This window comes from Lachancea thermotolerans (assembly GCF_000142805.1).
Source record: "Lachancea thermotolerans CBS 6340 chromosome B complete sequence".
NCBI classification, from domain to species: Eukaryota; Fungi; Ascomycota; class Saccharomycetes; order Saccharomycetales; family Saccharomycetaceae; genus Lachancea; species Lachancea thermotolerans.
Window position 1 is genome coordinate 418,851 of NC_013078.1, and position 11,700 is coordinate 430,550.

General features: G+C 47.6%; 7 protein-coding genes across 7 annotated transcripts; 4 read left to right on the forward strand and 3 right to left on the reverse strand.

Moving 5' to 3' along the window:
- Positions 1-591: 591 nt before the first annotated feature.
- KLTH0B05082g (substrate-binding domain-containing protein) lies at positions 592-1,482 on the reverse strand (the record flags this gene model as incomplete). Its single annotated transcript, XM_002551962.1, has 1 exon — positions 592-1,482. The coding sequence occupies one exon, from the start codon at positions 1,480-1,482 to the stop codon at positions 592-594; it is 891 nt and encodes a 296-aa protein (XP_002552008.1).
- Positions 1,483-2,148: 666 nt separating this feature from the next.
- On the forward strand, positions 2,149-4,830 carry DCP2 (decapping enzyme complex catalytic subunit; the record flags this gene model as incomplete). The annotated part of the gene is made up of 1 exon (XM_002551963.1): positions 2,149-4,830. The coding sequence occupies one exon, from the start codon at positions 2,149-2,151 to the stop codon at positions 4,828-4,830; it is 2,682 nt and encodes an 893-aa protein (XP_002552009.1).
- Positions 4,831-4,884: 54 nt separating this feature from the next.
- On the reverse strand, positions 4,885-6,318 carry NCS2 (Ncs2p; the record flags this gene model as incomplete). Its single annotated transcript, XM_002551964.1, has 1 exon — positions 4,885-6,318. The coding sequence occupies one exon, from the start codon at positions 6,316-6,318 to the stop codon at positions 4,885-4,887; it is 1,434 nt and encodes a 477-aa protein (XP_002552010.1).
- An 868-nt stretch (positions 6,319-7,186) lies between these two features.
- COX23 (Cox23p) lies at positions 7,187-7,522 on the forward strand (the record flags this gene model as incomplete). Its single annotated transcript, XM_002551965.1, has 1 exon — positions 7,187-7,522. The coding sequence occupies one exon, from the start codon at positions 7,187-7,189 to the stop codon at positions 7,520-7,522; it is 336 nt and encodes a 111-aa protein (XP_002552011.1).
- A 1,235-nt stretch (positions 7,523-8,757) lies between these two features.
- Positions 8,758-10,539, forward strand: TOM70 (protein channel TOM70; the record flags this gene model as incomplete). Its single annotated transcript, XM_002551966.1, has 1 exon — positions 8,758-10,539. One exon carries the CDS (start codon positions 8,758-8,760, stop codon positions 10,537-10,539), a length of 1,782 nt encoding a protein of 593 aa, XP_002552012.1.
- Positions 10,540-10,660: 121 nt separating this feature from the next.
- Positions 10,661-11,080, reverse strand: KLTH0B05192g (KLTH0B05192p; the record flags this gene model as incomplete). Its single annotated transcript, XM_002551967.1, has 1 exon — positions 10,661-11,080. One exon carries the CDS (start codon positions 11,078-11,080, stop codon positions 10,661-10,663), a length of 420 nt encoding a protein of 139 aa, XP_002552013.1.
- A 300-nt stretch (positions 11,081-11,380) lies between these two features.
- Positions 11,381-11,656, forward strand: MRP35 (mitochondrial 54S ribosomal protein bL35m; the record flags this gene model as incomplete). The annotated part of the gene is made up of 1 exon (XM_002551968.1): positions 11,381-11,656. The coding sequence occupies one exon, from the start codon at positions 11,381-11,383 to the stop codon at positions 11,654-11,656; it is 276 nt and encodes a 91-aa protein (XP_002552014.1).
- Positions 11,657-11,700: the final 44 nt, after the last annotated feature.

An 11,700-nucleotide genomic window follows, 5' to 3' on the forward strand; every position in this document is an offset into this window, starting at 1 on the left:
GGAGAAGGCCTCTCCGCGGTGTTGGCGCTATGAACGACTAGAAGCGTCTATCGAGGTTGAAGACTCAGTGCGGGCTGTTGAGGGCCGTCGGAAGTGCGCGAGCGAGGTCTTTTGTTTCCAGCGTCGCACATGAAGAGCGCGTGCGACGCTGTGGAGCTCGGTACGCCGTATGGAGCCACCTGGCCTTCGGACGGCCGGGTTAGCGGGGCGGTGCCGGTGTCGTAGTTGGCGAGCTCGGGTGCGGGTTTGAGTACGGGCTCGAGTACGGACTTGAGTACGGGCTCGAGTACGGGCTTGAGTACGGGCTCGAGTACGGGCTTGAGTACGGGCCTGACTACGACTTGGAGCTTATTTTCGCCGTTGTGCTTCGCATGCTGGCACGCGGGAAACCTGAAGGAAGCTCTTGGCCACGCCGTAGGGCAAGCACGTGGGGTCGCAGGGGTCACGTGCGACGAGGACCAAAGCGTACAACTGCACAACTGCGTTGCGGTGCGCCCTTCTGGCGCACCGCGTCGCGGCCTCTTCTCTTCGTTCGGTATTTTCATTCGTTACGTAACTTCTATTTGGCTAGCTCGCAAACCCCGCTGGCCTCTAGCCGGTCAGGGTGCCCACGCGCAGGTTCTCCTCGATCACGACCTCGTCCTTATTCTGCAGAACGCCAGCGGTGCCCAGGATGTGCAGTGTGCCCGTCACAACGCCGTGCAGGTCGTTGATGTCGCCGCAGTTGTCGTGGAACTTGACGGTTTTGAACCACGACGCCGCGTCCTCCTCCGAGTACCCGAAGTTCTCAGTGATGAAGCGCACAGCCTCGTCAGGGTTCTTGTTGAAGTAGTCGATACCGCTGTTGATAGCGAACACAAACCTGCCAAAAACGCCCAGGTCCAGGTCCACGCGCTTCACCACGACCCAGGAGGGCCAAGGCGACTCCACGTGACCCAGCATCTTGATCTCGCCGGAGTCCAGGTACTTCTTCGATGTGTAGTACTCCCACATGAACGCGTCCGCGTCGCCCGAGTTGACGGCCGCGCGCAGGTTGTCGAAGTTGTCCAGCACGGGGAAGTCTGCGAAGGGCTTGGTGAAGTCCAGCTGCAGCGCCATCACGTAGCTCATGACGTGCGATCCGCTCCCGATTCTGGACACACCGATCCGGCGGCCATCCAATGCCTTGAGGTCCTGCAGGTCGTCGCGGTTGGCGCCTGTGGACACGCACCACTCGAGCGGCGATTTCACGTATGTGCCCGCGATCTGGTACTGGGGCTTCTGGCCGGGCTCGGTGTCGGCAATGCCGCGCACAAACGCCTCAGTGAGTCCAATTGCGATGTCCAGCTCGCCTGCGTTCAGCGACTGGATCAGGTGGCCGGACCCGCTTGGGTATGGGATCAGCTCCGCTTCCACGCCCTGGTCTTCGAAGAATCCCACTGTCTTTGCAAAGCACAATGGAGTAGCGAAATGTTCTGGGATAAATCCAACTTTCAGAGCCATTGTGTATCGGGTTTTATAGTGTGTGTGTGTGCTTGTGTGTGTTTGTCTTGAAGCCTTAGAGTTTTAACTAAGTTGCTTGCTGCGATGCTTCGATGCTTGTTTTTTCAATACTGTTCAAGAACAAACATGTACAATTTAAGGGTGCGGGAGTGAAGAACTACGCTCGCTCTTTTATACGATTTCTAAGAGAGCCCACGCCGCTGTAGCGCGCTTACGTTTCGCCAGGATAGTTAACTGCTTTGCTGAAAGCATTATGTGCCTTGCGCATGCTTTGCTATCGGCTACTAACGCAGTCGTTGGCCTCTCAGGGAGACTGCGATGGGGCCAAGAAAGCAAAGGGAAGCGCGGGTAATGCACAGCGCTCCACGTGATATGTGACAGGGGCTGGTCGCTATCACATGATGCCACATGACTACTGTAACTATCTACGTATTCGTAGAAAGGCATCATATCTCGCTCTCGACGAAATTGTAAATCGCCACACACGGGATCGCTCCAAAAGTTTTCTAAACGCTTTTCGAAAAACAAGTGTAAGTCACACAGGAGGAAGTTAGCACGGGCACGCTTATTACAACACCAAAAGCCCACAAAGCACACGCCCTTAACAAGCTCGCAGGGCATTTAGCGCACAACCTCCCATATTTTACTCCCCAAACACTCCTCTCCATGTCGCTGCCGTTACGACGCCCGCTCGAAAGTGTCACGTCTCTAGATAGGGTCCTCGAAGACCTTATCGTCCGGTTCATCATAAATTGCCCGCCCGAGGACTTCTCGTCGGTGGAGCGCGAGCTTTTCCACGTCGAAGAGGCCACCTGGTTCTACACGGACTTTGTCAAGCTAATGAACCCCAAGATGCCCAACATGAAGATTAAGTCGTTCGCGCAACACGTCATAAAGCTGTGCCCTATGGTATGGAAGTGGGACGTGCGTGCGGAGCAGGCGCTCCAGAAGTTCTCACAGTACAAGCGTAGCATCCCAGTGCGCGGCGCTGCAATTTTCAACCGGTCCCTTACGAAGCTGCTGCTGGTAAAGGGTATCGAGTCCGAATCGTGGTCCTTCCCGCGCGGCAAAATCTCCAAAGACGAGGGTGACGTCGACTGCTGCATCCGCGAGGTGCTTGAGGAGATCGGTTTTGATATATCCGACTACATCGACGAGGACCAGTTCATTGAGCGCACCATAGCAGGGAAAAACTACAAAATATTCCTGGTTAGTGGCGTGCCGGAGGACTTCGACTTCCAGCCCCAGGTCCGCAATGAGATCGAGAAGATCCAATGGCACGATTTCAAAAAGCTCTCTCGCAACAACGGCAACAAGCAGCACGTCAAGATTTACTTAGTCAACACCCTGATGCGACCTTTAGCCATGTGGGTGAAAAGCCACCGCCAGATCGACAACGACGACAAGCTCAAGGCTCATGTCGAGACTCAGCTCAAGCTTCTTCTGGGCATCAAGAAGGAGGAGACCCCGGACCCCGGCAGGGAACTACTCAATATGCTTCAGAGTTCGGTTGCTGCTCCACAAGAAGCGCTTGCCGCAGCTCCGCAATCTCCTTCGGAGCTTCCTCCGTCTTCAAAATCTTCTCAAGACTCTACCCCTGCCACCAACGCCGCGCCTCCTATGAAGTCTCCGCCTCCTCAGCTACACCACAATTTCCCCTTCATGTTGTTTCAGCCTTTCGCACCATTTCCGTTTATGGCTGGCGCAGGCATGCAAACAGGTGGTCCAGTGCCTGGCCTCGACACCTCAAGCTCCAACTCCGTTCAAACGCAACCTCCACCAACTCCTAGTATGAACACCTTAGCTAAGCCTACGGTTGCCGAGGAAGAAGAAGAAGAAGAAGAACAACAGCAACAACAACGTGATTCTCAGCAGTTTCAGCTGTTAGAACCTCCACGCCCCCAGTCCACAACTTCTAAACAGCTGTTGGACCTGCTCAACAGAAAGTCTTCTGAAAAAGCAGAGCCAACAGAACAACAGACCACCAAACCCAAATTTAAAATACTGAAACGTGGCGAGTCTCTAACGCCTACTCCTTCAGCTCCACAGAATGATAATGAAGCTGATTCAAAAGCTCTCCTTAACCTCCTAAAAAAGCCCCAAGAACCTTCTATTACGAGGGAGACTGAAGACGCCCAACCTACGACCATGATAGAAAAGCCCATTGCCACCCCTCTGGAAGATTTGCCACACGAGGAAGAAGCATCGCTACACTTCGCCAATACCCATTCCGCTGCCGCGGCTAGTGAGTCCGAATACGAGGATTTTGAAAGCAGTTCTGAGGAAGAGGACATTGGGAATGACGAGGAAGAAGCCAAGGCATCTAGTTTAAAGGGTGAAGGGAACTTCGGTCAGAAATTCGAGCATACTAGTACTAATCCTAACGTGGGGTATGGCCATGACCAAACTAGGATTTCGGGGCCAATGCAGGGTTTGAAGGAGCAGAGCTCTGGTGCAGCCGATGTCCCACACAAAGATTCTTCCAACTTGAGTGAGCAGTCCACAGGTGGCACGTTCATTACTCAAAGCTCAAAATCTCAAACCAAACCTAAGATTAAGCTTTTAAAACGCGGCGAAAGCTTGAAAGACATGATTTTTACGAACGGAAATAAAACCCTCGAAACTTCGGAGGCTTCTCACGTTGTCAAAACGACCTCACATGAAGGCGAAAGCAACGAGCTGCTCAAGCTATTAAAGAAGGATGCTATTTCCTCAACAGCTGATTTTACTAACGCTGAAGCTGCTATACACAGAGATAGTACTTCGGCAAGAAGAGGGACAGAGGGATCGTCGCCCCTAAGTACTACGGTTAACCAGCATGTTACTCCCGGTCAACAACCGATATCAAGTGCACTAACAGGCTCCGACGATGCCAAGGATCTACTAAATATCCTACACAGAAAAAACCAGGCTTCACAAAGTTATCAGTTACAGTCTACCCCAGAAATTCAGCAGGCGCTTTGCACAGTTGACACTAGTCGTGGTAACAGCTCGATGGCGGCCGGCGACTTCCTTAATATGCTCCCCAACGGATCCTCTGTGAGCAGCCCAACGGCTGCTGGAAATTTTCTCCCCGGAATGGAAGCGCAGTTCAGAAACCCATACTATAATCAGTATCCAACATCTTCAGGGGTGCCAATTCCGCCTCAATTCCCAGTCCAACCACCTTACGCGCAGTCCCCCCCACAAAACCAAAACAGTTCCCAGCAACTGCTGGGAATGTTGAAAAACCCACACGCCGGAATTGCTGCGAGCCCAGCGGTTAATAGCGCGAGTACCAGCGACACGCCATTTGTATCGGAGAAGGGTGCATCACACGAACTCTTGAGCTTACTTCAAAGAAGATAGGTAAATTCACTATAGTCCTAATGACTGCTATATAATGTAGTTATCTTTTTAAAGCTAATGCCCTTCGTGCTCGCTGTCACTTTCGTCTGATATAATAAAATCTTCAATAACGCTTTCGACGCTGTTTGATTGACTGCTGGGCCAGATTAAACTCTTGTGTTTAACCTCGCCTAGGGTAAGAATACAACCATAGCATACTGGAAACTCATGGCCTGAAATTTCCATTTCTGATGTTAACTTCAAGTATTCACCTCTCACTTTACCTTGCTCAGAAGCACTCCATGCTCTAAACATTGCTTCTTCCTCTGCGTCTTCTATTGGATGAGAACTGGTAACCGTAATGTTCCTGAGCCAATGTGATCCATCACAGAAAACTGTATTGTTGCAAATTCCGCATCTTACTTTACTCTTCAGGCTGTTTTCGGGGTCGTCAAGTTTGGCGCCTGTCCTTACAACCGTAGAGATAACATTAGAATAGCTTCCTTCGATACCATCAAAATATTGGCGGGCGAGCTCATTAATTGTCATGTTCTTTGTTAATTTTGCTCTTGGAGGTTGAGCATCCGGGGCAACCGGTATTTTGTTGACCAAGAGCGTATCTTGGGGTTTGTATTTGTGAAGATACTGCGTAAGATCTGAAACAAAGCAATATGCATCGATTTCGGACAGAAGAATATCTCTCATGGGATGAAGATTTCTCAAAGGTTCCCCATATTCGAAGTCCTCTTCGGAATCGTTGAGTGCATTAGCAATTTGAGAGGCGCGTCCCTTAACAACCAAGGACATGATTTCATCTGCAAGTCTAGTCGTTGAGTGCCCCCACAAAATAGCTTTATAACCGCCCTGAACTCCAAAACGCTTTATAATAGCCGTCTTGATGATATTGAGTAGGTCCTCACGCGCTGAACGGTTTGAGCACGAGCTGAGTAGCTCTTTCACTGACTGTGCTTCATTAGCAGATACAGAGGCATTTCGCACCATGTAAGTTGAGTCTTGTAAGTGAATGCGAGTGAAATCTGGAGAATTCATGGAAGATTCTATGTCAACAAGATGAACTTTGACGCTATTTTTGTTGTCTCGCAGTTTTACGGTCATCAAAGCCTCCGCTTTTCTTTTAAGCTCTTCTAGATCATCTTTGAGATAGCAAACTAGCACATCAATCCGGAAGCCCGTCTTACCACGATGCATCTCTCTCTGCTCTGTCAAAGTATCATTTAGGACATCAAGCATTACAATCGAAGATGAACCGAACGACAGTGGTACCAATATCCTCGATCCTTGATTGAGCCTCTCAGCTTCCTCTGCTGTTTTCTTCTTGTCCGGATACATGACTTTGAATATGTCCTGGAAGTACTGGTCTGACATCATTTGTTTCCGCTGCTTCAAAGACACGAATTTGCGGAAACATGCGATACAGAAAGGCTCTTTCCTTGACACAACTGCTGCCTCTGCAGTTTTGCACCGCTTACAGAGTTGATTAATACCCATAGCCGTGGAAAATATCAATATTTTTGTTGCTTTAGGACGTCCTTAGTTCGGCGGGAGCTGCTGCGATGAGCCGTAATTTTTGTCACTTTCTGGTGCGTCAAAATAGATTGATTCTGATAACCTGATACGACAATGACACAGTTGTCTAGTACAGGCTGTGAAAGATAGCACTTTCTGGGGCACGTTCAATCGTGCGAAGATTCTGAAGTGAGTTCCAGCCGCCAAGTACTACAGCAGCTCCTTTCAGCTTCCAACCTCGATGCTTTCGTCTATAGCCTCGTGCTAACGTTTGAATTCCCCAAATACTTTGAAATTGAGTTCAGATTGTGATACCGACAAGAAAGCCACGACTACCTCTTGCATATAGTTCCAGCATATGAGCTCCTGGGTTTCGTTTGCTGTCAAAAATGTTAACCAAGAGCATTTTTCGTTATTCAGGAGATGCGCCTTGTTTGATGTTTGTTGTTTCGAATATTCCCTAACTAAAACCACAGTTTTGTCAGCGGCGTCGTTGGAGGTCCTTACAAAAATGCTAATAGCACCAGCTTGATTTTTTAGAGGTCGCCAGCGGACTCGATATTGAAGTACGTGGTTGCCTTCTTTGAAAGTCGGATAAAGACACACGACAAGAAATCAGTAATTAGGACTAACTGAGCTTACGACAGCCAACGAAACGTTAATTTTGGCTTTGGGCCCCTCCGTAATCCTACCTCTTCGAGAGTTTCCCAGTCTCAAACCGTAGTGGATCACGTGGTATATTGTTTTTCGCCCCAATCGATATTAATGGCACAACTAGAAAGAAGAGGTGTAACAACATGAAGTGTAATAGGTCCGTCCCCTAACTGCTACGACCGGTCCATACGAAGGCATGGAAAAAGAACCCAAGACTGCTCCTGCTGAAAATGCGGATCCACAACTACAGGTTGACAAGACAAAGGTCGATTATGCGCCTAAAAACACAGAATCTGGTAGCTTCAAATTCTATCCCGACAACCCAGAGTCCAGCTTCAACAAGTACAGATTCGCGGCCAAAGATGCAAGCCAGTTTTACGACCCATGCCAAGAATCTTCCAAGATGAGCATGAAGTGTTTGGAGCTTAATAATTACGACCGGTCCATGTGCCAAGAGTACTTCGACGCCTACCGCGAGTGCAAGAAACAGTGGCTACAAGCCCGAAGGAGAAATAGGTCTCAATGGGAGTAAGAGACTGGCGACTTGCGTTGCTAATGAACTTGTAAATAGAGCACTCTTACATTATAATATTCAGCATTCTAACGGCAGAGGACCAAAGGACAGACCTTGGAGCCCTAGCACCTTACTCAAAAGTTAGTATTTGAATTTCTGTAACTCTTCTGTTCTTTTTAAAATCTCCTGCCGGATTTCAGTTTAGTTTATCTGTGGTTTAACAAATACTACGCGCATCTGGTTGATATAAACATTGTCCGAGACCATCCCAACAAAAAATGCCCAAAGGTACACTGCTATTCGCAAAGCGCCACTACGAAGAGGTTGACATGGGCCGAAGTTGGATAGAGTCTTGAAGACCCGAACTGGTGGAATAAGTATAATCATGGTCTACGAACTATTATAGAAGACTTCATCCGGCGGCTAATTCTTGGCACCGCCAACAGGACTTTGGTACCATATTGTTGTGATACGCCAGAAATTGTCCCGAGCTCTTCATAGATATTGTTCACTCAAAAGAGTTACAAGCAACCAGGTTGCTTCCTGCCTGGACTCAAGATTTAGCTGCATGCTGAAAACACTTTCAAAGATTCATATCGAGCTTTCCCCATGATTGGGCCAAAACTTTGATAATTGAATCTTCGTCTTCAAAGGTGATTGTGGTGATTCCAATATTTTTACCAGCCCACGGCCACCTTGAGGCCTTCAAAGGGGTAAGGAGTCCCCGCCACGCTCAAAGTATTTAACATCTTAACACCGAAACATGGTTTACACACTGCTTCCCGAGAGAGATGGAAGCTATATGGAAAGAGACTAGACGCTGCGCATCGTCATGGTACCTCAACTCATCACGGTCTTAAAAACTGGGTAAGTTCACTTACCAGTTCTTTCTATCGTATATGGAACCGCTGGTTCTAACTTATCAACTCCAGAGATTCCCGCGTTTTTCTTGAAATGATTTCTACGTGACGGCAAGGATCTCTCTTCACCCAACTTCTGGCAGTTATATACTTCAAAGCTAACCTTCAGCAATTGCTTGAATGCCGACAGGGATTTCAGCATGTGCTAAAGAGTAGCATGACAGTAATCTCAGTGCCGCCGGAAGTTGGCGCTGGAATCTCCGGAATGTCCAAATCATAATCCTCTTTTGACTTGCTCTGCCAAAATTGAAAAAAAAATTTTACACAAAATTGATTCGCTCTGTCTTACAGTACCCTGGATTAAAAACTTTCCAACCTCAGAGAGCCGAAAGAATGTCTTCTGATAATTCCTTTGGCCAATTCGTTGCTAGAAACAAGACGGCGATCGTAGCATCGGTTGCTGCTGGTGCTACTGCAGTTGGGGCTTATTACTACTACCAGCAGCTGCAAAGGCAGCCTGCTAACAAGAAGGAGCCTGAAAGCGAATCTAAGTCAAGCAAAAAGAAGAAAAAGACAAAAAAGAAGGCTCCCGGCCCAAGCTACCCAGTCAATGAGAAAGGGGAGCCAGATCTAAGCAATCTGGCTGAACTGAGTGACGAACAGAAGGACAAATACGCTATGGGCTTGAAAGATAAAGGAAACGAATTTTTCAAGAACAAGAAATATGATGAAGCTATCCAGTACTACAGCTGGGCCATTGAGGTCAAAGAAGACCCTGTTTTCTACTCCAATAGATCTGCATGCTACGTTTCGTTGGGTCAACAGGAAAAGGTCGTTGAGGACACTACAGCAGCCTTGAAGTTGAAGCCAGACTACTCTAAGTGTTTGCTTCGCAGAGCATCCGCAAACGAGAGTTTGGGCAACTTTGCTGATGCCATGTTCGACTTATCTGCAGTGAGCTTATACGGGGACTTCAGTGGAGCTTCAATTGAACCACTGCTGGAAAGAAACATGAACAAGCAGTCTATGTTGGTTTTGAAAGAAAAGTTAGAGAAGCAGCAAGAATACAAGCTGCCTTCCAATACTTCATTAGCTTCTTTCTTCGGCATTTTTCAGCCTGAGACCACTTTCGAGAACTACGACGACAACTCCGAGGCCGACAAGTACTTGCTAGAAGGCTTAACCAATCTTTACAAAAGAACAGCTGACGGCTACGAGACTGCAGACTTATCTTTTGCTAAGGCAAGAGATGCTTTTAAAGTCTTACTGGAGCAGAACCCTGAAGATGCTGACCTGAAGAGGAAGGCTGCTATTGCTTTGGAACACGTCGGTATCTTCAAATTTTTGAAAAATGATCCTATCTCTGCTCACGAAGACTTGAAGAAGGCTGTCGAGTATTTCCCTAGACCTAACACGTACATTTACATGGCTTTGATCATGGCCGACAAGGGTCAAGCCACTGAATATTTTGACAACTTTGAGAAAGCCCTGAAACTCGACCCTTCATGCGCTGCCGTTTACTACCATCGTGGCCAAATGTACTTTATCACTCAACAGTTTGAGCAGGCCGGTAAAGACTTTGAGAAGGCTAAGGAATTGAGCGAGTCCAATATTTTCCCTTACATCCAATTGGCCTGCTTGACATACCGTGAGGGCAAATTTGATGACAGCGAGACCCTATTTAGTGAAGCTAGAAGAAAATTCCCAACTGCTCCTGAAGTTCCTAACTTTTATGCTGAAACTCTTTCCGACAAGGGCGACCTAGCAGGCGCTAGAAAGCAATACGACATTGCCGCAAAGCTAGAAGATGCACTCGATGGTATCCATGTCGGTGTTTCCCCATTGATTGGCAAGGCCACATTGTTATCCAGGGAGCCAAGCGTTGAAAACTTTGTTGAGGCAACTCAGTTGTTCGAAAAGGCATGCCAGAACGACCCAAGGTCTGAACAGGCCAAGATTGGTCTAGCCCAATTGAAGCTCCAGCAAGAGGACATCGATGAGGCTATCGCTCTGTTCGAAGAAGCTGCCGATCTTGCCCGGAGTTTCGACGAAAAGCTACAAGCAACAACTTTTGCGGAAGCCACTAAGATCCAAAAGAAGATCAGGGCAGACCCAGTTGTGAGTGCTAAAATCGAAGAGACTCTTGCTGCTTATCGTGCACAAGGTATGATTTAATGCCCCCCCTACCCCTTTCCCTCACCTTTCGCCTGTCATTCCAAACCAAATATTCAAATTTCATCAATTAAGATTTTCTCATTCATAGGACAAGGCTTAATGCAACAACAACAAATATATACTATATGTGACTGTACATACAACAATTTTTGCAAGCATATCCCCGGGGTTTCTTGAAACTTCTCTCTCTCACGCCAATATCTTTTTGCAGATGAAAGAAATCGTCCTCCGCGCTGGCTTCGAACTTTCTCTTCCTTGTGAAATTTTCAACGCTTGTGCCACTTTCGATTTTGTAGTTTTTGCCAGAGCTGTCAACTCTCTCTTTGTAAAGGCTTTCAAGTGTCACAAGTCCTCCATACGGCGAATCAAAGCCGTAGCGCGCACTAGATGGGTTGTTATTTCCTTCGTGAACCTGAAACGCCTTTTCTCGAGGATACGACCAGAGACTTACATGGGAAGGATGAATGTAATCCCCAGCTGGTCCACCAGGTGCTCGAGCCCAATCCAGAACATCGTTTAAAATCTGTAATTCAAAGCTCATCTTTTTGAAGTCTCGGTGATTCTGTAAAATTTACAGGAAAAATGTCATTAGTGCGACCAGGTTACAATCTAGTGAGCAGTACTTTTATAATTTCAACGAAGGTACATGGACTTACCAATAATACACAAAGCCATACACCTATGAACTGTTGTCACCATATCTGTCACTGACGTTGCGTCCATGGTCACATGACTGCGAACTAATTTTTGGCTCACTTTAGCATGGAAATTTATTGAAAGCTAAGATCACCAATGACACTCGTCGGAGAGAGAGACTTTAGGTGTCTTACGTCTCTGTAGCATGCTTTCCAACTTGATGCGCTCTATAATGAGCTATGGCAGACAAATCACACAGTTACAGCAGCCATTCATGATGCAAACAAGAAATTTGATGAAGACTCACAAAGGCACAGCCAAAAGATGGAGGAAGACTTCAACCAGCTATAAAAGAGGCAGAGCTGGGCGCAACCACGGTAACGCGGGATGGGGCAAATCAACGCTGAAGTCCTTGGACGGTAAAACTTTGGCACACCCAACGCATATCAAACACTTGAAGAGACTGCTTCCGTACAATTAGACTCACTAATCGGCCCAAAGTGTTGAAATGCAAATATATATATT